Genomic DNA, 27999 nt, shown 5'->3' on the forward strand with positions numbered 1-27999 from the left:
TTATAAGACTGGAAGTGTCCTTTTTGAAGTTTTAATTGTTGACATTTATATTAGTTGTTTCTATATCTCTAAAGAATTTTGAAAATTTTAATTAGTTATAAATTATCTATCTTCGTATTATTTATTATTAAATAATTAACTATGATAATAAATATAATTTAAATTGTACTAAAATACGTAATACTCATTGTGTACTAAATTTTTTTAGGTGAACGTCTTAATTATGTTAACACACCGCACGTTATTGCTATGGTCGGACTGCCGGCACGAGGGAAAACTTACATTTCGAAAAAACTTTCCCGGTACCTTAACTGGATTGGTATTAACACTAAAGGTGGGTATAGAGAAAATAACAATAGTTTGTGTGATATACTCGTACGTGATACATCTGGTATTGAGTATAGGTTAATTACTGTTGTATTATGTGAACATATTAAATATTTCAGTTTTCAATCTCGGAGAATACCGGCGTCATGCCACCACAGCGTATAAGTGTCACGAGTTCTTCCGTCCGGACAACGTTGAAGCGATGGCAATTCGAACACAATGTGCCATCGACGCGCTTGACGACGTCTGCACATGGCTAGATAACGGTGGCGAAGTCGCTGTAAGTATATCACATAAATAATTTTAAAATAGGGTGATTTCTTTAAAGTCAGCCCCCGTTTTATCAAAAATTATTTTCAAAATATTGTATTATTTGTTTCAAGTTATTACGTAATAATGTTTTTGTAAAAATTGAATTTTTTAGTGTTTAATTATTTTACTTTTTAATGAGTACATATACATCCAGGGACGGACCAGGTCAGCGGGATACCCTGAAAATTCTCGATAGGCTACTGCTCAAAAATTATTCATTATTATTATCATTATAATAAAAAAATATAAACAAATATAAATAGTTTGTATTTTTGTATTATAACGTGCAAGTGCAAAATACTTCTTACATTCAATGTTTAAAAATAGATTTTAGGTTTCGGTTTGGCTGATAATTTATCATTCTGTATGTTCAACAATTAATATTTTCATCATAATTTGGCTATAACCAATAGATTAATAAATTACGGTTTTTAGTTATAACCATGCCTAATTCGCATCTAGTAAAATCACATATTAATCGTTAGAAATTCAATTTCTGTACATCAAAGTTCTCAGAAAATATTTTACTTAGTAGAGTATGAATGTATAAGTATAAATGTATATTTTCATTAAAATAAGTAAAAACATAATAAATAATAATTATAAAAAATATTTTCATAAACGTTAATATTTTTCGAGAGAATCAGTTTTTACTCTTAAAAGTACCACTCTTTAAAAAAATATATGGTGCATGAAATTTAATTACATAATAACAATATAACTCCGGTTTATAGGTGTTTGACGCAACCAACTCGACCATTGAGCGCCGGCAATTGATATTGGATATCGTCGTAAAAAAACGAGGATTCAAGTTGTTTTTCGTTGAATCGGTGTGTGATGACCCAAAAATAGTCGAACAGAACATAATGGTAAATTAATTAATTAATAAAGTAATTAATAAGAGCATATTATTATAGTATTAAAAAGGATAATATATTTAATGTGTGTATATTATAAATAATAATGTCGATTGTATGTTTATATATAACTTAGTGGTCTTCAACTTTTTTGACTTAACCCATGGGTCATAAACTATAAGTTGAAAACTAGTGGCATAATAAATACGTAAAATAAACGAGTTTGAAATTGTAAATGTCTATTATATTGATTTATTTACACTGTTTTGTTACGCAGGAAGTGAAGATCAACAGCCCGGACTACCAGAGCATGGGTGCTGATGTGGCACTCAGGGATTTTTTGCAGCGGATAGAGCACTATCAAGAGCGGTATGAACCACTGAACGAAGAGACTGAGTCTGAATTGAGCTTCATGAAAATATTCAACACTGGCGAAAAGGTGTTGGTGCGCAAGCATGAGGGTCACATACAGTCACGCATCGTCTACTACTTGATGAACATTCATATCATTCCGAGAACCATTTATCTTACTAGAGTGAGTGCTTCAATATAAAATATACTGTTCTGGCAAAAATAGTTTTTTTTCGTGTAATTTAAAAATCTGAGATACTAATTTTGAAAACAATTTATTTTTGTGAAAATCGCAAATATGTGAGAAGTTTTACTGTTCTACTTATTTACGATTCGAAAACAAAATAATAACAATTTAATACTATCAATCTAATTACGTATTTTTTGTAGCACGGCGAGAGCGAATGGAACAAGGAAGGAAAAATTGGCGGGGATTCCCAACTGTCGCCTAACGGTGTCAAGTATGCCATCGCATTAGCTAACTACATAAACGAACAGAATATTAAAAACCTTCGGGTGTGGACATCATGGCATTATAGGACCATTCAGACCGCTAGCGGCGTTCAGGCTCCGCAAGAACGATGGAAGTCGCTGAATGAAATTGATGCCGTAAGAAACACGATACTTTTATAGATAATAAATATTTAATAGTATAATATAAACTTTCCTCGCGTCATAAACGATTTGTTTGTGACGGCCATACTTATATTATTAGGTGAATGTTTGTTTGCTTATTTGTTTTTTATTATTTACTTTTTTAGGGTGTATGTGACGGTAAAACGTACGCGATGATCAAACGCGAGTATCCTGAGCAGTTTGCAGCCCGTGACAAGGATAAGTTTGCGTACCGTTATCCGAGAGGTGAGTCGTATGAAGACTTGGTTGCCCGATTAGAACCAGTTATTATGGAGTTGGAGAGACAGGGAAACGTTCTAGTGGTCAGCCATCAGGCTGTGTTCCGGTGCTTACTGGCATATTTTTTGGACAAAAACTCAGGTCTGTTTATGTTTATATAGGACATTCTATAGTTATTATTTTTGCTATTTATTTCTTCACCATTTACCATATAACTAAGAAACCTAATTAATATCATAAATATTTTTTATTTTACAGAAGAGTTACCGTACTTAGAAGTGCCCTTGCATTCGTTGATAAAACTTACGCCCGTAGCGTACGGTTGTAGAATGGAGCAAATCAACTTTCCTATCGAGGCTGTCAGCACGCATCGTCCAAAGCCTCAGGTTAGTTACTTAAACAAAATCAAAAAAAATATCATAGAATAAGAGTTTAACATACACGAAGATCGGAAATGTTATTATTTTTTTATTAATACAAGTACTAAATTATGTTTGTTTAAAAAATAATGTTTACATTTTCATGTGTAAATTAAATCACATTATATAATCAATTGAACTTATAATAAACAGAAGTGCGCCGGTATTACGGGACATTCTCTACTCTTAAAAATGTAAAAACTTCTTTGTTAAACTGTTTTATTTTCATTGTTTGTTTTTGTGTTTTTACTAAACCAATAATTACTAATACAACAAACGCGTTGAAGAGTTTTTCGCCAAATGTTACAGTTTACAGACTATTGTATCTTGAAAGCTTTCTTGATATTTTTATCAACATTATAGTAGTTAATACTAACGGAGGGGGGCTATATGAATCAGGAAAATATGCGGAAGGAAAAAAAATCTAGGATTGGTATTTTCATGGAACGGGGTATATCAAAGAAATGATATAGTAGAGGAATTGTATTTGCAAGGATTAATATGTTCTTGGAATGATATTTTTCTAAACAGTCTTATCTAAGGAAAATATAAAACACGGAACTATATTTTTCAAGAATTGTATAAATTAGGAAAATATCGCTCAGGACTGTATAAATCGGGACGACATTTTTGAGTATATTATACACGTGGATCCGTATTAATCTAAAACCGTATTAATCGAAAAAAAAAGCATTGGACTAGATGAGACAGGATAGTTATTTATAGGAAAATATTCACAAGGAATAGTATTAAAAAGAAATATTATTTTATAAGAAAAACCATTCATTTGAAATATCTTTCCCTACAAGAAATCTAGCCCAGATAATTATTTTCCTGAAAAATATGGTTCCATATGAAAATTTTCCTCATTTATATGCGGCCCCGTACAGTTAGTGTAGTTATACTTGAATCAACCTTATATTGTTTCACACATTTATGTGTCGTAAACATAATATGTATATTGCAAAAAATTGTTGATTTCAGTGACTAATTAGATCCTTTATGCAAATAAAGTATAAGCAATACGTTTTGTTTATATTTCGTGTATTTTAATAATTATCAATCACATTTATACTGAGTATTGATCAAAAGTCAATATATTTTCATGTCTTTTGACTGCAAAATAATCTGCGTATGTGCATCAATAATATTATAAACTATTGTATCGATTTAGACAGAATTTTGTAATATATATCCACAACTATAATCAATTTGGGTGACCTGTTTGAAAAAATGGATTATGTAAAATCGAATTTGAGAATTATATGATGTACATATATCTATTCATTCATATATCTATATCTATTCATTAAAATGTATTAGACATTGTTGGAAAATATAATATTTTGTTTTATATGTTAATATTATTTTACAAATTTCCACATATTGATCTTCAATTTCTGATTTCATATTTTTATAATATTTTACTTATCCTTCACGGGTTGACATAGCTGAATTCGATTCTTTAGATACATTCATAGCTATAAACGTCAGTTTAGCTTTTAAAACTATCAATAATAACAATCATGAATTCACCAATTGGGTCATCATTTTTTTACAAATAATAAATGTTTAATGACAACTTTCCCAGCTTCCACTCTCCTATTTCGTAACGTAAAATAGGTCTATAACTTGCCTGTAAAGTTTGTCTACAAATTATTGTGTATAATTTTAATACCTATAATAATAATCAACTATATAAAAACTACAGAATGTTATATTTAGGTACGTATAATAGTAAGTAATAAGTATGTATACCTATTACAAATAGCTTAAAAAAAAACTTTTTTCTTTTAAGAAAATACAGTCTGTCTAGCTAATCCCAAAATGTTTAACGTCTGCAGTCTGCAAAATATATTTTAAAAAACTATGTAGGGATAAATCCCCTTAAATGGCGTTTTTGAGAATTATTCAAAATGTATATTGTTATAGGTACTTCAATATTTCATTTTTTAAATTTATAAATAACGTAGCAAACTATTTGTACATAAACTTTTGTTTATACAATTTTATATTATATTATATGAATTTAAAATGATAAAAATGTATTTATATTTTTTTGAAAATTACATATTCTTAATTATTGGAACACATTTTTTTAGATTTAGTTATAATACTATGAAAATTAAATAACAGTTCTAAGGTGGGCCCGATTGGACCCATGCACACAGACAACACCATTCATACCTGAGTGTTTTTTCACTTGATGTCTTGAAGCACTTGTGTCTATAAGTTATATATGTTGGAAGAGTCTTGATTGTCTTTTCTCAGTATTTATTTTTTTAATTTATTTATGAATCAAAGTATGTTATTAAAGACTTAAGTTAAATTCATCATATTAATATAGATATTCATTTTGTATACACGTTTATTTTTACTCGCATGCTCAATAAATTTTATTATATAAAATGATAATTTATTTATATCAGTATTAGGATTAAAAATTTTTCGTATTTAATTATCTCTTGGGTACTATGTGCTTAAAAAATAACTTCGTTTTTAATAACTCCTGAAATAAGAACTGTAAGAAATGATTTTTTGAAAGTGTTTTACCTATATTTACTCTTTCTGTATTAAAACACCGGTTGGTAAAAAAGCTAAAATCTGTTATTAATTTAGGTATTTATTTCTTTTGAAAAATGACTGTTTTTGCATGTAAAAAAATATTGTATTCGTTTCTCAAAGTTCAATCAGTAAAACATTGATTAAAACATGTTTATATTTTTGAATAATTTTTTCTAGAATTTGCTAAAAAATGAATGACAGAGTAATTATTTCCAAAGTAAGTCTATAAATATATTTGATTACACATTTTTGCTTGACATGAAAACAAGGGTCGGTAATATTATTAACTAACACATTTAATTTTTAAAACGTGATATTTTATCATAATGTAAACAAAACAAACGATGACTTATAGTTGGCTTCATCTCAGTAATACTGCTTATCAATGATTATTAATATTTAATATTGTACATATATTTTTACTGTTATCAAAAATATATAATATACTTAACAAAATGAATTAATATGTATAAATTCATGTATGTACAATATGATTCATTAAAGTGTCTACTATCACTAATTCGATTTTTTTTTAACTTAATTGAAAAAATATTTTTACATTATTTTGTCATTCCTAAATATTTTTGAAAAAAAAAACAAAATTTTTTTATTTGACTGCCATTTTTAAAGTAAGTAGTGTAGTCACTAAATGCATCACATTCTACCTAAGTATACAATACAAAGTTTAATATTAAATTATATATATATATATTATATCTTTATTGGTATTAAATATTTGCTGATCAATTTTAGTTTAATTTGTAGTATGGTCATACTATTATTTATTCCTTAGTTTCTTTGTTAAATTTATATTGGTACATATAAATTTGTTTAATTAAGAATATTTTTTCCCCGTATCTCAAGTAGTATTTAAAAAAATCAGCTTATTATTAAAATATAATATTTAATATGTTACTTTATAAGAATTAATGTCGTTTACATTATTTATAATTTCTCTGGGTATACCGTTAACACAATGACAATTCAATGCATTTCGACATTTTATTAATGGTGGTGGGCTAATACCATATTATATTATTGGTTTTTCATTGTTTATAAGAAATTAACGCAAGTTTATAAATCTAAATTTAAAAAAAAAAATAGAAAATATTGTGGTTTTATCGTGTAAAATCGGCTTTAATTATCTTTAACCTTAGTATAGTAGTAGTTTTTTTATGCTTTATAGCATCTATTTAAATCGTGGGCCAAATTAAAATTATTGTATAATGTAATAAATTTCCTTCCAGTTTTTTCTTTGAAATGAGTTTAAAATTGTATGTACTACGTATATACATATAGTTTTATAGTATTTGTAAATATATTTAAATACTTGTTATAAAGTTATTGCATATTATTTGTTAAACTTCAAAAAAATTATTTTTTTACAATTTAAACATAAGCACAATTAATAAATATACAATACTATACACTATATAGAAGTACCTTCAATATGTATTAATTTCATGATGTAAAAATGGTTTTTGAAATTCGACATAAATATTTTAACGTTATGGGAAATTTGTACTTTGTAGGTTCTTACAAATCTGGCATACGTCTCATGTATAGATCCTTCGTTTTGCAAGAAAAACTAGCAATAGTTACTTTAGATTACAACAATTTATATTTACGGTACTAAACAGCGCATACGATGGGTTTTGCTCTTCCGTTAAGGGCAAACTTATGACACCAAAAATACACACATACATGTACTAATTGATTTTACATAAGGATTTTACATAGTTCGTTCTGCTAACTTTTTCCTTACAGAAACAAAAATAATCAATAACATAATTCTGTCTACGCAATGTTTAGTAGGAAGCTAAGAGGATGCCATATCTGCATATGTTGTCTCTGTCTTACTAACGTACATCATAACAAATTTTCGTTCAGCAGAATACATTTTGTAATGTTAGCTTTAATATAAGAGTAAATTTACCTATCATCAAATTTAAAGGTAAGAATATTATCTAGACAATTACATATGCTTTTAATGATATTATTATTATAAAGTGAGTTACAGCTATGTAAAATATAACAACTTTAAAATGTTCTTAACTCACTTTAAAATGATAATATCAATAAAATCGTCTGTCTTAGTCTAGATAATATTCTTACCTTTAAATTTGATAATAGTTAAATTTACTTTTATATTAAAGCTAACATCACAAAATGTATTCTGCTGAACGAAAATGTATTATGATGTACGTTGGCGTCTTCTTAATATATGTTCGTAAGGGGTAGTGTCTAGGTAAAATATACGCATAAAATGTTCTCGGCTGTGTCAGAATATGAGGCACTCGACATAAGGAGCTTTGAAAATATTCACAATATGTTTGCAGAGGAAAAAAAGAATACTCACATTGCGTAAGCAATGTTTACCGACTTGATTGTTCTGTTACTCAACAATAATTTTTTTCTTTTATTCTATAGTATATTATTGATGAAATGTCAATCGGAAATCCTACTTTTATGCATAAGAAAAAATAATTTTAAGTAGAAACAGTTTTCTCCATTTACATTGTACGCCGTGACAATATTTATAACGATCGATATACACGATTTTAACTCTTGATAAATGAAAAAATATTTTGCCGTTATTGTATATTGTGCATTCGCTACCTACTTATATGGAAACGTATGATAATATTATTGTTGTAATTTGTTTTTAAAGGATATGCCTACTGTCTTTGATAGCAGGGACACAAAATCTACTAATACGGTGTGTGTTATTGGTAATAATATAGTTATTACTAGTATTCGGATTTTTATGTTTTTACACATTTTCATTGAGTGTATATGTTATTTGGTGGGGGTGAAAATGAAAATGTTAAATAATATTATATAGAGATCACACAATAAAGTTTTTTACGCATATTCAAAATTATTTTAGAGTATATTTAGTTACTTAAATATACCTTTGAATATTTTGTAAATTGCGAGAAAATATATTAATTTATTTTAATTTTTGATTGTATTATTATTGATTATTTATACTTTTTTTTAATCATTAACCAGTTATAATTTTTAGATTCTGAGCAGAGCGATGAATGTATGCATTTTACGATAATTAATCATTATGGTTTATTTTGTATCTGAAGACATTTTTTTTTATAAAAAATGCTCCTATCATGGACTTCGAGAAATTTTTCTGGTAAAAAATTAGATAAAGTTTGTCCTTTAGTTGGTCGAAAGTAGAGTAAAATTTCTGAGTAGGGCTTAAAACAAAATACATTTTTCCGATTTAATTTTTACCGGTTTACTTTTTTTTTTTGCGATCCATTGTCGAATTTCGGTATTTTATTTTTTTTTATTTATAAATTTTAGTTTCAAATACCGATATTGATTTTTTACCAACTTCAATTTTAATTTTCATATATTTTTTTGGTTTTTAACAGATTTTACCGGTATTAAGTTCCAGTTTTAATCCTTGTTTTTAACTATAGGTACTTTTTATACTAATTGGCAAAAAAATATTCGAATATTTGTTAACATTTTAACATTATTATTAAAATAATTGTTTGATATCCATGATTCCAAAAGAATTTAATCATCTCCGCTCAGAATCGTTTTTCACCATGTACAATGATTTATCAAATTTAATACGTATTGTAATAGACTTACTTATTAACGGTATATAGTCGAGTACTCTATAACTCTTAGGTACTGTACAGGGTATCGATTACTTACTTACTTATTTAAGTTGTGATTTTGTTTAAAAATAGTTATTACTGTTTTTAGTTGGTTCATTAATCATGCTTCCAATAATATTTTAAACACTCAATGATAATACTATCAAGTCATAATGTCGTTTTTCTTTTATATTATGTTTCAATTATGTTTTAATTAATTTTTTTAATTTTCACATTAAAGCATGATATTTTTATTTTTCATATCCCAAAGCAGGATATTTTTCTGAGTATTTTGATACATAAATATCGAATTTAGGGCGAGTAGTTTATGAGTTATAAATATTTAAAGTTTAGATGTGCGGAGTGAATGGTATGGGGTTACCCCGCAAAATGTTTGTCCACTACTCTGCTTGTCTAAACTTTAAATACGTATAGCTCATAACCTACTTTCTAAACTAAATTCGATGTTAATGTATCAAATTACTCGAACAGTTATTTTGCTTTGGAATATGAAATTAAAATTCTATATTGTCATTCAAAAAAGTAAAAATCTTAAGAAAATATAAGAATAAAAAATATTTAAAAATATAATTTTTTAATAAAAACGTTGATTTTTAACAACTTGAAACTATGTAAAAAAATGTTTTCAAAAACATGATTACTTTTTGAAATAATGAGTGGTTCATAATAAAAAAAATCACCCCGTATTTTAAATTTTTAAGCATACAAATCCGGATCCTAGTTATAACACCATGGCATGTTCGAACTTTCGTTTTTATAACACTCATTAATTTTATTGTATTATATATTAATATTTGGCTTAATGTAAATATTACGCGCATATACATATAGGATAGGATAATAATATATAATGTCATATTATATTTTGTTAATCTTTTTTTATTTTGTCGCACCGTTTTGTAAATTAAATTATTATTATTATTATTATTTTAATGTACCTAGTACATGCAAGCTACGTTTTATCAGCACATTACTTGCAAATTTTCTTGATTTTTTTTTACGTATGAAATTTTTTGATATATGCAGAGGTACGCAGAAATAACGATATCAAATCGATCAGTTACACGATATTGCTTTAAATTCACTAACGTTTTACGTCTTGTCTTCTAGGAACCGGGATATCTGGAGGATCGTTTTAAGGATGATGTAAACGACGGTGTCGGAGGCGGCGACAATACGAACAGCAAAAAAGCGAACAACGGAGACGCTACACTGCCCACTTAACTTACGATCCACCGTCATACGGCCACGATCACAGCTATATTATTATACTATTACTATATCAGGGATACCGCACCACCTTCTCTGTATGTGCGCACGCCGTTAGAAACGACTGCGTTCTGCAGTGGAGGTCGTGATGAAGAAGGCATCGTTCACGCACTAAAAATAAATATAAATTATCCATTATTATAATTTATTGTTTCCGTAAAGGGGGAAGGGGAAGAATGGTGAATTTCGATTTTTTTATGTATAATTTAATGTTTAAGAAATATATATATGTATGTGTGTGTGTGTATGATATCAATATGTAATATAACATGTGACAGAAACAAACTATCCGAATTCGACTAATATATACCTGTGTATATATTTTATTTTAATAATATATGTATAATGCTTGTGTACAATTTTTTTTTAAATTTTTAAAACGCTACTTAATTTTTAGACGATTATTGTAAATACAGTTTTATTTATCACAGCCATATTTACATTATATAATAATTTAAGTAAACATCATATGCATACGTCATAAACCACACATTACCATAATATTTATCAGTTTTGATACCTTAAAAATTTTCTTAATTGTTTGTTTTTATTTTGTAGACTACTTTTAGGTTTTATTTTTATTTCATATTTTCGAAACATATTACCTATAAGGAAACTATCCGTTTTATCATATAAGCTTGTCTTATAAACAAATATTACAATTGTTCAAAATCATTCTTCAAATAAATATACAATCTATACTCTATAGCATATATTATCGCTTTAAACCAATTTTATTGTGATATTTACGAAAAATAACTTTTTGTCTTTTGTTTTTATGTACCAAAATGTTCTTCAGAATAAAGAAGATTTATTTTTTGTTCTAAATCTATTTTAACGTAAAAAGTCGTTAAGTGCATACAATAATCTTACACTGTATACCTATTTAAGAGGCAGTGTGGTAGTAATTGTCACACGGCTGGCCGTGGCGCGCGCAGTTTTTTATTCAAACCTCGGTACAGTATACAAAGTATAAAATTTCGGTATTTCCTCATAGTCACTCTGTAGTTTGTCTTAGTGTCTTTGCTCTACCCACTCAACTGAAAGTGATGTCTACACACGTGGAAGATTTTTTATCTAGACACATATGTTAAAGTGCACTTTAACCCTCTCTAGTGATAAGGTATTGAAAAAAACCTGATAAATCCGTTTAAATTAATACAAATATTGAGAAAAAAAATGAATACCCATACATAGTTTATAAGTTATATATAACGATCAACATTCGACGGTATCTCAACCGTTATTTAACAATTTGACATTGACAAACGTGTCATCTATAAAATTTTAAAAGTGTTTTAAATTTTAGGTTACGTTTTTGAATTATTAGTTATTATATCCGTGGAAAACTTGTTTGTTTCGTGAGGAAGGCGCTTTACTTTTGCATGACATTATCATATAATACAAATCATGTAATCATGTGCTCGTGGTAAACCATCAGATAAACGATACACACCTATAATTTAAACGTATCCGTGTCTAATTATTATGAACTGCGTGTAGATTTCATCTAGAGTTGTAAAAACTCCTCCAAACACTACTTGAATACAGTAGTATAATAATATTGTACACAACGTCACAACTCACAACCATTGTGACACAACGGCATCGAAAGAAAGCATTTTAATAACCAAATTTCTCGTCGGCACCCGCCATCGTATATAACCATTGTTCCTTAGTTTTTTAATGGTTTCGGCGAACGGTCGGCACACTGTCGAATTTCACTAGTTTGTTTGCGTCGGCAGTAAAATATAAATAATTTTACCAAGTTCTTATAGTTGCCGCCATTGATGGTATAATGATATTATATACCTTTTATTTATAATTATTATTGTAGTTGGGTGTGCTTATTTTCTATCCGTGATACACTCGTATAATATTGTTCTGTTAGCGAAACGACTTTGTTCGCGTCTGCCTTGAGAAACCTATAGCAATTAGAAAGGGTAATCGACAATTTAAATGTATCCACATAACAAAACAATAATACATTTTAACATTGCTCAGCCTCTACGGCTGTTCGTGTGATTTATTTTTCTACATATGATGGTAACATTGGTTGGTAAGTATAAAAATAAATTAAAAATTATAAACATGAACTTGTAGTTTTGATTATGATATTTAAGCGGTAAACAAACGTTTCAATAATGATCAGTATACTGGGATCGATACTCTTGCAACCGCCATAATTGTGACAATGGCAGACAAATGTATGTAATAAATTATATACCATTGATTATAGAATAATTATACTTGTATTATTATATTTATATTTATTCTATTATCGACAAATTATGATAAGCAGAATGTCATAAATAATAATGATTCATAGATGAGTATTATATTTATCATATTAAAAAAAATTTATGATGACACGGCGCTGTAGACAGGCTACTAAAGGTACATAACTACATAAGTTATCAGTCGTAACGTTAAGTTACGGTTATGATAATTATTTTAAGGGGCCTCGCTACTGCCGTCAATTTGAGCTCGAAAGACATAAAGTTTTGACAAAATTAAAGTTAGTTTAAGATGTCCGATTTTGATTCTGAAAAAAAAATTCTGAACTGCAGAAAATTTAATCAATAGATCGTACGGAATACTTTGTAACAATTAAATCTTATATTCTAATAAAGTGGTAATCAAAATTTAAAAATATGAATTTTTTTAAATCATAATATTAAATTTAAAATTAAAATTAAAACTGGAATGTTTTGTACGATCTACAGACATTTTTCTGCTGAATTTAAATATTTTTTCAGAATTAAGATCAAACAACGTTAACTAACTTAAATTTTCTCTAGTCAATAAGTAAGTTGTCGTAAAATTCGTATAGTGAATTTTTATTGTTATCGAATTATTGCCATGTGCATGTGCATACGAGAGTGGCAACTGTCGATGACTCCAGCCGGTACCTGCATTGAATTTCACTTACACTAATAATCATTTTACAACTAATACATAGATCTCGGACGGCTAAGACGAGATTATAAATTGCCTAAATGTTATCCCTTAAATAATAACCGTAGCCAGGCCCCTTAATAATTGTATGATACTTTTCTTAAGGGATTCAAAATGACCATTATTTTTTTTCCAAAACGTAAATCCATCATAATATTTTTCAATCATTCCGTTCAAACATAAATTTCTGATAACTAAAATAAATTTTCGATAAATTTAACCTTAGAGTTGAGGTTAACTTTCTTTTTTTTAACCTAACATTTTATTACCTATAAATTTGATTTAAAAACTTAAAACTCGAGAAATTTAATATAGTATAATATAGTATTACATATATATTTATTTTATGATTAATACCTATATAAATTAAATTATTTAAAGAAGTAAATGGAAAATTGTTCAAAAGTAAAACTAATGATGAATCAATATCTGTTTTAGAAGTCTTCCAATAGATCGATCAACAACCAGTAAACAGCGAACAAAAAGTACAAAGTTTTAGAAAACAATATACGTTCTTGCTGGTATCAGTGCCTAGTGATATTTCAATTATTAACCGTTATCAATATAATTTCGTTTATAAAACTCGTGTTTTTTAATAACTAGACAGATTTAATATATTTTGTACATTAATAATATAATAGGTACATAGGCACCTAAATAAAACAATTACAGCCTATTTGTAGTGTACCAAAGTTAAACAAATGAAATCTTTATAATAAATTATAGGCAGTTCCACGTGTAAACAAAAAGCTACCTACATTTAAAATCTGTAATAACGGCGTATAAACGAATATTATACTTTTATAAAATTCTGTATATAAATCTAAATTTAAGAAAGCATAAGCATTTAAGTATCCTGCATTTATAAGAATTATAATTTGCATTGTGATGTAGGTGTAATTCAGCCTTATAAAAAAACAACTAAGGGCAGAAACATAGTAATTATTTTTACCCTTGGTAAAGTTTTAATGTCGTAACTATTATCCCTCTTAAAAAATATGTCATTGGCAAATATTTGAAAATGTTTATACCTCTTAAATAACGAATACAATGGTTGTAGGTTTTGGACAGCAATGCTGAATTGCTGCCACCCCTATATCCCTAACAAATGTACTGCACGAAGTCATAGGAACCACTTGCAGTCCTTCTCTAAATACACCCCTATCTAACGATATAAATATTGATAGTTTAAATAAATATATATAATGCAATTATATCGCACACAGATAATATGTATACATAATACAGAAATCAGTTGTGTAAGATGACGTCATGCTTTTTGTATAATATTCATTCTGAACAAGTATTTAACGTTAACAAGGAGTTTTCGACAAACGCGATGAACGGAAACAGAAAATACTCGTTGAATGGTATAAATAAAAAATATTATGACTATTATTATCATCTGAGCGGAAAATGGACAGATGCGATTTCTTTTTTGAATTTAAAAGCGTGGGTGTATGCAATGCAATCGACGTCACTGCAGAAACTAGCCGCTGACAAACGTTCAACGATACAGGACTTTGGCAAGTATAATACATTATATATAGTATAATGGTGCTACCAATTCATTAGGTTTAAGTGTGCGAAAAAATCCTCATTTCTTATGTGAATGTCGACAATATAAAATAATTAATAATGTTTCATATATAATACATGAATCATTTGTGTTCTTTTATTAGATTTCCTATTTACCTATACAATTATACATGTATTCATTTTTTTCCATATAGCCTGCTATATCATTTATAAACATTCAACATTTTTATGAGTGGATGAATGGCTCAAAAATTCAAGGAGATTACCCTGTTTAATACCATGTCAACTTATTATAAATATAGTATAGTAAACTATTAGACTAAATAACTATTAGTTTTTGTATTTAAATACCAAAAGATCAAAATATGAAATTGAAACAATAGGGTTGCCAAATTTAAAATAACTTAAATACTTGAAACATAATTTAGTACGATAAAAAATAGCAAAATATATTTTTGCACAATTCTGTGTTATTTATAATTCGATTATAATATATGTAATCGAATACTTAAAAGTTAAAATTCTATAATTTATTATAAAATACATAAAATCTTTACTCATATAATACAAATACACTCACATATCACATGCGTTATGACGACTATGATGACGACAATGATGACATCATTGATGATGTGTACAGAAGTATTTCATTAAGTGAATAAATTATTACTTTTTAATCAAGCTGGTCTATTATATCTCAACATTGATTTTTTTCATAATATTGAAATTACTATCTTATTAAATACCCAAATTAACATTTATGTATCTACTATACTCTATAGAAAATAAACCAGGTTTCTTTTAATTCTTCTTTTTAGTTCATTATCAAAATATTTTCATATTTTAGGGTTTTGATACTACCACTAAGAAATTTATGTAGGTGTTCTAAATTCTTACCAATACAACAAATTGATCCGCCTTTTAGTCGATAACTGTAGTGCAAGTCAAGTGTCCATATTTAAAACGGACTGGTTTCCAGTATAAAATAACAATAAATTATAAAATGTGAAACTTTCTTTTTAATTAATATTTCAATACGAATATCTAATCTCAACAACAACTTTAGAATAAATAAATAAATTACTAGCATACTTTATAGTATGAAATATATCAAATAGAAAGTATTATTTGATCAAACTTTAAAAAAAATGTATTGTGCTTGTTAGTAGTTTTTATTCATTAGTGTTGTATTTTCTACTTAAACTAAATCTATAAATTTGATCGTAATATAATATTTATATAGAGATATAGTCATATATTACGATCGATGACGTGAAAATAAATACCCACATCGATTAGGTAAATATGATAATTTATATTATTCATACTATATTATACAACATGCTATATGTATATTGTAATTTGTAAGTACCTATACTACCTATACAATTAAACGGCAAATTTGTATTCGTTATAAGGTTAACCATATATCGTGATATTGAGAATACTGTATGGTTTTTGAATAGTACAAAACAATGTATGTACCGTGTGCTATTTGATATCAAAGGATCAATGACGTTGACTGGTAAAACAATAGGTTTCATATAATAAATCACGGTTTGCTAGGTAACGAGGTCGTGTGTATTTTATCTTACGCCTAATCATAATAATATGTCAATTATGTTATGGAAACATCTTGGTACAACTAAATAATTTCAATTTTTAAATTTGGGATAACAATTTGAAGTAGAATAGTTTTGTGACCCGTGGGAGACCATGAATTATACACTACACAATTTTCTACAACTATATGAGTCTTAATTAATATTGTAATGCAACTTTACAATATTTTATCAAAAATATTCAGATGTTTTTTTAAAAATATTTATCTTTTAAAATTTATTATAGGTCTCTAAACTTCATATTTTCTCTTAAAATTTTACTTAAAAAATAAATCTTAATATTATAAAAAAATCAAACTTCACTTCCGAGACATTTTGTCTTATTGTTCATAGATTTTCCGAAGGATTTTCTAAAAAAAAATCATAAAAAAATAAAAAGTAGGAAAATTAGTCAATAAAGCAAAAATAATCAGAAAAACTGGAAATAAGCATCTGTTTGAAAAATCGTTGAAAAAAGCACTTTCAAATTTCATAATAGAACGTGTTGTAACATGACCAGTGGCGCAACTAGTACTAAATCTTAAGGGGGGCTACAGCTCCACCTCAATATTAAACCAAAGGTAACCTTTGAAGGATTTGCCTAAGCCTACCCCTAGTTGCGCTTATGAACATGACATACACTTCCATAGCACTCTGCTACAATTTATGTCAATCCATCAAAATAAGCAAATGCTTTAAGTCCCGAGCCCTAGTTATAAACCTATATATATATATATAGATATTTAACTATTTTCGATTGATAAATACTATGTAGATACTAATTTTAGGGCTTTATGGACTACTATATGTCTATATCTCACTTTTTGTTGTTATATAAGTATATATTATGACATTATTCATTTCACTTTTAGTTATTATAATTTATAGATCAAAAATATGAAATTTCAAAAAAATAATACAAAAAATAAAAGTTATTTAACTAGTAATTTAATTCATTAATTGATTTTGAAAACGTTTTTTTAAAACATCGGTTCACTACTTTTTTGTTTACGGTTCTGTAATGTTTAGTTAACTCTAAAATGGTTTTTTTATTTACAAAATAATGAATACATTTTATTAACTTGTAGAGATAGATATTTTCTTTTTAAATTATAAATACTTTTTAATAAAATGTCAATTTATTTTTATACACTTAATTGTAGAAAATCTAATGAAATTAATTAATTAATTAGTTTAAATTTTAACATACAATAATAAAATAAATACTTATTGTGAAATTATATAATATAATGAATTGATTACTTTGTTATATTTTTTTCTCATAATAATATTGCTTACCTAATATAGCTTAAATATAAATACCTACTTACATTTAATGATTCAGGGGTTGAAGTAATCGTAATACATAATAATATTCGATTATAAGGTGTTTAATAAAATTTTAAATTTGGAAATTATTTAACATATTTTACCTAATCCTATTTTAGGTAGGATTGAATAAAAATCACAATTAAAAATAACTGGGGAAGTTGATTTCATGACTTCACACACCTAATATCAGTAATATTTATTGGTACTTAACACGGACCGACGAGTTCTTTTATTCCGCTCTTTAGCTGATCGTCAAAATCGCTCAATGTTTTGAGTGTGTGTTCCGTTAATTAGACGTACACAGGATAATAGTATCTGATTGCGTCTTACTCGGCGATTTATTGATAAAAATACCTACTACAAACAATTGAGAGTATATACGGTAAACAAAACGTGTCATGAAAATTAACAATAATGATTATAAACAAAACTGGTCGCAGTCACACTCCAAAATTGGGAAAAGTGGATACGCGAATAGGTAAACACGAGCCGTCGAGGACGGCCGCCGCGCGCCAACGACCACGCGGGCGCCATTTGGGGTTGCCGCTGACCTAATTATATTCACGCCGACAACCACAGTCCACAGTCAAATTCGATACCACGCGCAACAGGCGGTCGATCTCGGGCCCGCCGCATACGCGCGCCGACCCGCAGAGTCGATAAACGGCGCGGAACGCGAACGCGCGGCGTGCACGTGGTCTCGTACAGCCTGCACTCGTCGCCGAACGGTCCCGCGCACACTTAGATGCATATCGGCACGGGCGGCGTATTGCGCGCTCGCGGACGTGTTGGACGCGCCGAACACGTATTATTGCACGCGGCGGGGTCCTGATGCGCGGAAAACAGTTTGGGCCTGATGACCGTACGCGCGAGCCGAGTTCGCGTCCGGCACTGAAATCTGCCGGCCACGCAGCTGTTCGAGGCGCGCAACATCACCGCGGTTTGATCGCGATATATCCACGTCATGTATATTCTGATCCGCGATCGTCTGCACACCGTCACCGGTCCACCGCGCGTAGTCGATAGGGCCACAGCCGCGGCGGTGAAACCTGTGAAAACGCGTTTCGAACGTCAGCCCGCACAGCGGTCCCGGTGACTGACGTCGTACGACCATCAGCATCGGCAGCTAACCGGATGGAACCCACTGCCGGAAAACCGTATCCGGGTCACCCGCAGTGACGCGTAAATGTTGGGTAGCAGGCGGATTGGCCGGAGTAGCGTTTTGGTCGTTCTCGACAGGCTGATGCCCCGTAATATAGTCTGCGCGATCGTAAACCCGTTCTTGAATATAATATGTCAATGTCGCGTGTCGGCCCCAAGCCGCGTGGCCACGCGCGTTTTACGTTTCGGACGAAAATCGTCTTGGGCGTGATACTCGGGGGCTCTGGTGGTTTTCTAGGCCCCCGGATTTGAGTCGAGGTGATCGGTATCGCAGCCCACTGGCCGTATGGTATCGCCGATTTCCCCGCACGTGCGCCGTGGCCACGAGGTGTCGGTGGATGCGCTGTCAGTCCAAGTCGATTACCGTCTACCACTAACCTGCGGTTGGCCACTATATTAGCACGGTACTGACGGCCGCGATGGGATATTATTTGTTATTGTTTTTTCTTGTATTTTTCATCGGTACCAACTTAAAACACCATAATCAAATAATTCAGAAATTGCATTTCAATAATGTTGACTTACGTTGATTTATGTCACTCTCATATTATATCAGGGGCGGATCCAGACCAAGATAACAGGGTGGGGGAGATTTTTAAAGGGCACACATTAATTTTGATAAAGTATTTATTTAGGTACATACATATGTTAATTTACACAGTCTCGTACAGAACAAAAAATATATTTTTTATAGTAGATAATAGTAATAAAAAAATATATATCACTATAATTTTGTTACCCTTGAAGTATAATTACGTCAAAAACTAAAATCAGGGACTTAACTATTTTTTTTGAGAGAACCTAATCGCCCCCTCTGGATCCGCCACTGTATTATATAATATTGCTGTCCTTTTACAGCGACTTTAAATGCGTTGCAATGAAACATTTATCGAATTTGTTTATTATCCAACAGCCTGGACGCGAGTTAATTAGCGATGTTAAAATATATTATACACAACAGTTACATAATTTAACAATTAATCGTTTGCCATATATAAACATTACAGTTATGTTTCAGACTGCAATACATCTATGAAATAGTTTAGTCATAACTTCAATAGTTTAAATAGAAAATATTATTTTTTTATTTATTAGCTTTATTGTCTAATGTTTGTTTAATACTTATAGTATTATAGGTTGTGAAAATTGACAGTGGTCTAACTACCGGATAAAATTCATATGTGCCACATTCACTCATTACAAAAACTTAAATTAGCAAAACTAAATATTTTAAATTACAAATGATTTACTTGACTTATTTATGCAAAAGTAGTATAATAACCGAGTGTATTCACTAATTTGAAAATATTAGAATTGGTCTATTATTCGATTTTACGTTTCAATTGCGTAATTATACTTGGGCAAATAAGAGTATCATATCTAACCTACAATTCTTCTCCTCCGGCCAATTCTACGCAAAAGAACTTTTTTTATAACTAGCACACATTAGGTTGATTATATTAAATGACAATTAATAAAATAAAAATGTTATACAATATAGTAGTACTACCATTTATAATGTATCATTATAATATATAAAAAGCACCAAATAACCGAATTCTTATGCTGGTAGACAAGAGTACCTACCAAGAAAAAAAATATCCGTACAATATCATAAGAATATAATATAGGTAATATAATATAATATTATTATATAATATAATATATTCTGTAGAGTGATGCGTGTAAGTATAGTAAATAACAAACATTGTAATACACAACAGTTTATGTTATAAAACCCAATTATTAAAATAATATGACTAACATGAATAACAATGTAACGATACAATACACAGATCAATAATTGCCGTACATTAAGTTGGTTTTGTGACGATTTCGCAAATTAATGTTTAGAATTTTTAAATCATATCTCAATCTGAAATAAGATTTTGGGGCCACACAGCCGTGTTAAAAGTCAATGATTTCTCTGGGGCTTTTACTGTTCATCATTTTTACCGACAAATATGTACATGAGATATCATGTTACAAACATATAAACCAATTATTTTTATTACTAAATAATAAATAAACCAATTTGTGACTATAAAATGTCTTAATATATTTTTTTCATAGTTAACAACATCGAAAAATAATATGATTCAATAAAATTTTCACGGAGAATAATCAAGAAAAAATCGAGTTGAATGATATGTACATATATTTGATATATTACATATTGGATCTATACAATTATATAAGAACTATACTTATTGTATGGCTGTTATGTTGATATTCCTATGTTATGAATTCATTATTTTGTACTTGAATTATGTCAAGGATTTTTTGTTTTATTTAGATAGTAAACAATAGGATCGGTGACTTTACTGGACAATATGCGCAGCACCTGCTATATATAAAGCTAATATTCCAAATCAAACACAGAAAAACAATCGAAATCGATTTTTGGGATCATTGAACGTAATGTAATTAACTTCGGGGTTGGCGTATTTATAATATTATTATCGTGATTAAAAAAACAATAATAATTACTACATGGCCGGAAATTTACTTATATGGGCGTAACTATATAATAATATAAAACCGCGTGTTGTACATATACATACGTTAACAGTAGCTAAATAGTAGAATTCCGAATACAGTGTGGTGATTTCTCATTTATGGTATCTATAATATCAATTGGGTTAATGAAAAATCATACAATCATACATATTTTACAAACGTATAATTGAATCCTATTCGTTAAATTTCAAAATTGAGATTTAAGGCTTTTTTTAGTAAAGCTGAAACCCGAAATGTATGATATCGAAGTACCTACTTATTCATATTAATGTTTGTAAAGAATTAGTTATTGTTTTATTATTATTATCATTAACTGTCGAACGAACATTATAAATTATTATAGTAATATTCAAATAAAAATAATAAACATAATGTATATATACAATGTACATATATATATATATACATTATTCAATTGTAAATTTAATGACGATTTGTTCTTTATTTTATGTAGGTGACCGAAATATTATTTTAAGTTATTTAGTTATAGCGTCTTTAAAATAGTGTACTATTAATTATATCGACAGGAAGACAACACATATTACAGTCACTGACTATACGGCACATGGTCCCCAAAACAACCATAAAACGATTTTAACTACCTACTCAAAAATAGACTTTCTAGTGCACATCTATCTTTCTGGCTAAATAATATATCATGGCTATAACTGTACTTTCCAACAAAACTTCTTGGTTTGTAAATAATAGCGGTATTTAGAACTTAAATTGAACTCCTTTCTGAATTAAAATGTTTGGATGCGTTGTACACTTGTGTAATACATGCCTGCTATAGAAAAGTAATAAATATCTATATAATAAAATATAATAAAGTAATGCCATAGAAGATAAACAAAAAAGTTTATAAATGTAAAAAAATAATAATAATGTGATAACAAATTTAATTTTTTTTTAATTTCAATAACAAACTGTTAATTAAATGTAACGTTTGTGTTAATTAATAAATATTTATAAGTCATTCGTAAATTACTTGTCTTTATACATACAAAAAAAACCTTTAATTAACGAAGGGCATTTCAGTCATATTGTTAAGACTAAAATAAATATCCTCGTACTACGTTATTTAATTATACATACTTGGGTGAAACTTTTAAAATTTTTTTTTCGAAACATTTATTGAATAGGTAGAATTTGCCATTCATTATTTATTGTTTGTTTATCGTCCGATAAAAATACGATTATTCAAGAAATAATATGAAGTGATTAACCAATAACCACATTTTATTATAATTTATGATACCTAGCTTAGCTTACCTAGGCTATTTTGCTATAGATTTTAAAATCAAACTAACATAATAAGCTCGATGTCACTATGTAGAGGGTTGGAAGTATCGATAACTGGATCCCTCAATATCAAGATTAGGCCCAGGTCAAACCAATAACCAATAATAAACTATTTTTGTATTTGATTTAAAATATCAAAGTCATGATATGTGTAAAAAAATTCACATAACACGGTCTAATACGATAATAATAAAACTATTCTGTGGCGCAATATACATTAATATAATATAAAAATACGAGTATGTTGTAGATTATGTATATTATGTTATATGTAGCAGTAGCCAGTAGCATACAGTCATGGGTATGTATAATACTATGATACTATATAGTATAGTACTATAAATCAATAGTAAAATATAAAAGGTGTGTGTAATTTAAAAAATTAAAACTTAACACTTATAGCTATCCATATATATATTTTTAATTTAATATTATGAAATAATATGTTAGAACCTCATATATATCGATAATTTATTAACCCAAAATTGTGTTTATTAGGGTATTGCACCACTGAATAAGCTCTTTGGTATATTGATATATTTTTCGATTTCTTTCCTGTATAGTTTATACCTACATGCTACATGTATTCGTGTTATACATAAGTCAATAACATGCGAATAATAATAAGTAATAACACTAATAATTTATAATTTATAACTTATAAGTAATAAACATTAATTATTATTTATATTTTTAAATGCTATCTTTTGTCTTTTGTGTATCCACATCCTTAACTATTGAGGTATTTTTATATGCATAGCACTATATAAACATGTCAAAGGATATAATAATTATAATATTTCACAAATAAACGACGGTCTAATACTTAGTATGATCGTTATTCTAATTTTAAATTTATTGTTTTAGGAACGTCGTTAATTTTATTTGATACATTTTATAGCTCTCTAACGACAATATTACTGGTGAAAAAAAGATCAAAAAGAATATTAATGCCCGTATATTCTAATTTAAGGGAAACGATGCAGTTGAAAATAAATTTTATATGATTTAACACGGTGAAAAATTTATAAATTACATTAATATTTAGGAATTACTAACTAACGAAAGTAAGTTGAATTTTTCGTTATTAATTTATTATTAGTGATTGGCTGGGGTTTTATAGCAAATATTTAATTTTACAAAATATATTATTCGAAAAAAAAATATTCAAGTCAGTTACAAATTTACATAATGATATAAGATATTTTAATATGGAAATTTATTTTGCATATTTTACCAATTCGACTAATATATTTTTGCGTTTAAATTTTAATCGAATTTCTTATTTTGTTAATTTTTATAATTGAATGAATAGAATTGAATTCAGACGTAAATTACTTTTATATGAATCACCTAAATATCGATAGTAGAAAATAATGGTTTTTCACTATCTAATCTACGATTATTTTATCGGTTTGGGTAGTTAACAATTATAATAGATATTATACATTTATTTAGTTTTACGTTTTATCGATTTCATTGTTTTTGGTGCAACGTACGTGTATAACGAACATCGAACAATTATTAGTCAACTGAAGTAAAACTATAAAAACAATTAACACTGTATCTAGTTTAATTTTTATTTATCGAAATTTTACGTGTTTCAAATTTTTATTGTATTAAACAATGTAAACATTCTTTTTAAAATTAATTTTTGTGATTAAAAAATAATAGATAAAAGATAAATGATTTACTGTTATTTTTCAAGACACATACTTACTTATAATAATAGTGCATATTTGAGTATTTTTTGCATAATATAAAATCCGGGTATTGGTTATTATACTTGCGTATTAACTTCTACTAACGTATACGTAGCTAAACATATATAAAGGTTTTCGACTTATGGGAACTTATCACTTAAATGAATATGTTGATGCAATAATAATTATTCATTATAATTGGTTTTCTTCAATATAAATAACCATATACATTATATTAAACCATTTTATATTTTGCATTCAAATAATAAATATTAAATATCCCAGAAAGTTCAATAAGTTTATACAGATATTTCAATATTATTTTAATACTTAGGTATCTTTTTTTTTCGTGCATACTAAATAATAATTTTCTAAAAAATATGTAAACTCAATAAATATTATCATAGTTCAACGTTAAAATCCATAAAAACAATTTTATTTTTATTCTCTGTATACATCTGGTGAAGTGGTGAATTATATTTCTAGATCGTAACATCAACATCATATATTATATAGCAATACAAAATACAAATTGAAAATAAAACAAAAAAGAAATTAAAAAAACTTAAAATTTTTCAAAATTCTACGTAAAAACAATGAAAATAAATTTGAATTTGTATAGACTTATATATTAGGAATGTTTAGCAGAGAAAACTTTAAAAAAAGAAACAACATATACAAAATACAATTAGATGTGTAATATATCATATATTATATTCTTCGTTTTGCTAATCAACTTTGTAATGAGGAAACAAACGTTTTTGAGTTTATTAATATAGTAATAAGTCTGCTATAATAATTGATAGGCATCATAAGACGCTCACAACTAAGTTTATTTTGTTTAATTTAATAGGTCGTGTTTTGAATCATGGCCATTTAAAAGATGAATTTTTTAGTATAACAAAAACGATTACAGTTTCCTTAACGAGCTAGTTATACACGCATACATTTAATCCAAACATTTAGGTAATGTTAAATTGTTAACACTAACCTATAATGATAAAATTTGTTATTAGTTATTACTTTTAATTGTATTTTTAACTATCATTACCTTATTTGTAAACGTTAGAATTCACAGTAATAAATTGATGTTATAAAATATGGAAAATACAAAGGCGGTTAGTTTTATGGAAGGCATTACAGAATATCGGTTTGTAAGTAGAAAAATATTGCCGGTACAGTGGAATATAATAACTAAAATAAAAGTATAGATACTTATAAGGAAAATAAGCCTCATTCCATCTATTTAGTTGGATGTCTCATATTTGTGTGTGGGAAGGGATTTACATTTTACATAAACACACATTGCTTCGGAGTTCGAAAGATTATACGTTTCGGTTATTGGAAATATTTTAACTATAGCAAGAATATTAATAACGAGTTAAATTAAATAAAACTCTAACAGATTTACCAGCTTAAAATGCAAATATGTATTCCAATAATCAACTTTTGAAATCATTTATGATGATAATAGGTAAAAGTATAGTTAGTTACATAGTTACGTTTTATTATTTAAGTGTTTATGATTTTTAATTTTTTTCTTTTATTAAATATCTGTATAATATACATAATACATGTATGCCAGTTATGACTCATGACCTATGAAGACGATCGACGTGAACAATAAAACACGCGGCCAACGGGTTCAATATGAATATTATAATATATTTTAGTCCGTCGTACAACGCGGCTCGAGCATTTCAATTGGATATTTGGATAGGATTAAACGTGTCGTGCGTAATAAATGGTTGGATTTATTTTTTGTTAAAATAATTTTTATCCTATGGTAGATAGGTACTCTAGGTAACTTCAGTGCGTGGTTCATATTTGCGGACGGACAAGTCACGTAATACGATATATTACGATACCTATAGCAATCAACACATCCAACACTGCATTATATATTATAATACTTACATACATATTGGGATCCCTGGGAATTAATATTTTATGTACATAACATAACTGCAAATATCATAATGTTTTTATCTAACAATAATTTGCGATAAGGCCGTAACTGGAAATTAATTTCGGGAGGGGTTTTAAGCTAAAAACGTGTGTTCTAATTTTATTATAATATATATGGTTATTTTACAACCACGTAATATAACACGAAAACATTTCGGGGGATTGAAGTACGACTTTGATTTGCGACATAGTTGATCAATTCTTTTTATTCCTTTTATTTTTAATACCTTAAAGTTTTACTTATCTTTATCTACATTATATGTTATAAAGGAGATTATTAACTATTAATTTAACTACCATTACTACATTTAATTTCAACTTAGTCCTAACTAAAAAAATGGGGGACGCTCTGCTCTACAATATGTCGAGTGTCTATTATACTGTCATCGAGCAAGTCACTGTATAATGTAGGTACATACTACCTACTACCTACGTGTTGAATTATTTGAATTCAATAACAAATCATTGCATTCGAAAAACGAATCTGAACGAAAACTGTAATTACCAAAGTATAATATATTATATATTTTATGATATATTTATAATGTATGTAACTTTTATAATATAATAATAAGGTAAGTGGAAATGTTGTCGAAAAATTTCAAAATTTCTCATTGTCGCACAATAAAATAGTATAATACGTACATTACTAATTTCATGTTACTATAAATAAAATTTTTTTTTTATATAATTATATTCTTTTCGACTATTTGAAAAAAAAACGTAAAATTTTAAATTTGATATTCCAAGGCACATAATGATATAATATAGATTAAATTTTTAAACAAAAACCACCCTCAAAGTTTTCAATTAGAAAAAGTATAATAAAACGCATATCACTGTACAATCAATTCATTATAATCACTTTGCTCGGAATTTACCATACTGAAAAAAAAACAAGTCTTCCATTAAAACACAACCAAACTGTATCTATACAAAACAAAGGGCCTGCATAATGTGATTGCCCGAGACGACGAGGCGACACACCCTTCAAAAGCTATTGTAGGCACTTTAGATACTATTTATTTTTTTATTAGATCTAATACACTTTATTAATACTATCGGATTTATTTCCATTAGCTCCAAACCGTGTCTTAATCTGATTTTCAAAAAACATATTACTCTTAGGACTTGTCGAATACTTCGATATTTTTCGTGGAGGGATCGAAGGAGATGGTACCGATCTAGGTAAATATGTTTAAAGTGAACGCAAGCATTTATTAGTTTATTATTAAACGACATTATCGGAAATATTAAATTAATATCATCATTTAAACATTTGAATCAAATTTTTTAAACTAGTAACT

General features: G+C 28.0%; 1 protein-coding gene across 3 annotated transcripts in view; it reads left to right on the forward strand.

Annotated features, from left to right (window-relative positions):
* The window catches only part of LOC113551154 (6-phosphofructo-2-kinase/fructose-2,6-bisphosphatase), a 32495-nt gene extending 21531 nt beyond the window's left edge, over positions 1-10964 (forward strand). For 2 of the 3 annotated variants that reach the window (XM_026953220.1, XM_026953237.1), the window contains exons 2-9: positions 209-334; positions 447-607; positions 1374-1508; positions 1774-2031; positions 2238-2456; positions 2609-2843; positions 2961-3088; positions 10447-10964. In XM_026953220.1, the coding sequence (XP_026809021.1) occupies positions 209-334; positions 447-607; positions 1374-1508; positions 1774-2031; positions 2238-2456; positions 2609-2843; positions 2961-3088; positions 10447-10560 (1376 nt within the window). In that variant the 3' untranslated portion in view covers positions 10561-10964. Of the gene's footprint in view, positions 1-208; positions 335-446; positions 608-1373; positions 1509-1773; positions 2032-2237; positions 2457-2608; positions 2844-2960; positions 3089-5863; positions 5904-10446 lie in introns of all 3 variants that reach the window. The other variant, XM_026953230.1, reaches the window with a different exon arrangement.
* The last annotated feature ends 17035 nt before the right edge of the window (positions 10965-27999 follow it).

Source organism: Rhopalosiphum maidis, chromosome 1 (assembly GCF_003676215.2).
Source record: "Rhopalosiphum maidis isolate BTI-1 chromosome 1, ASM367621v3, whole genome shotgun sequence".
In the NCBI taxonomy this organism is placed as follows: Eukaryota; Metazoa; Arthropoda; class Insecta; order Hemiptera; family Aphididae; genus Rhopalosiphum; species Rhopalosiphum maidis.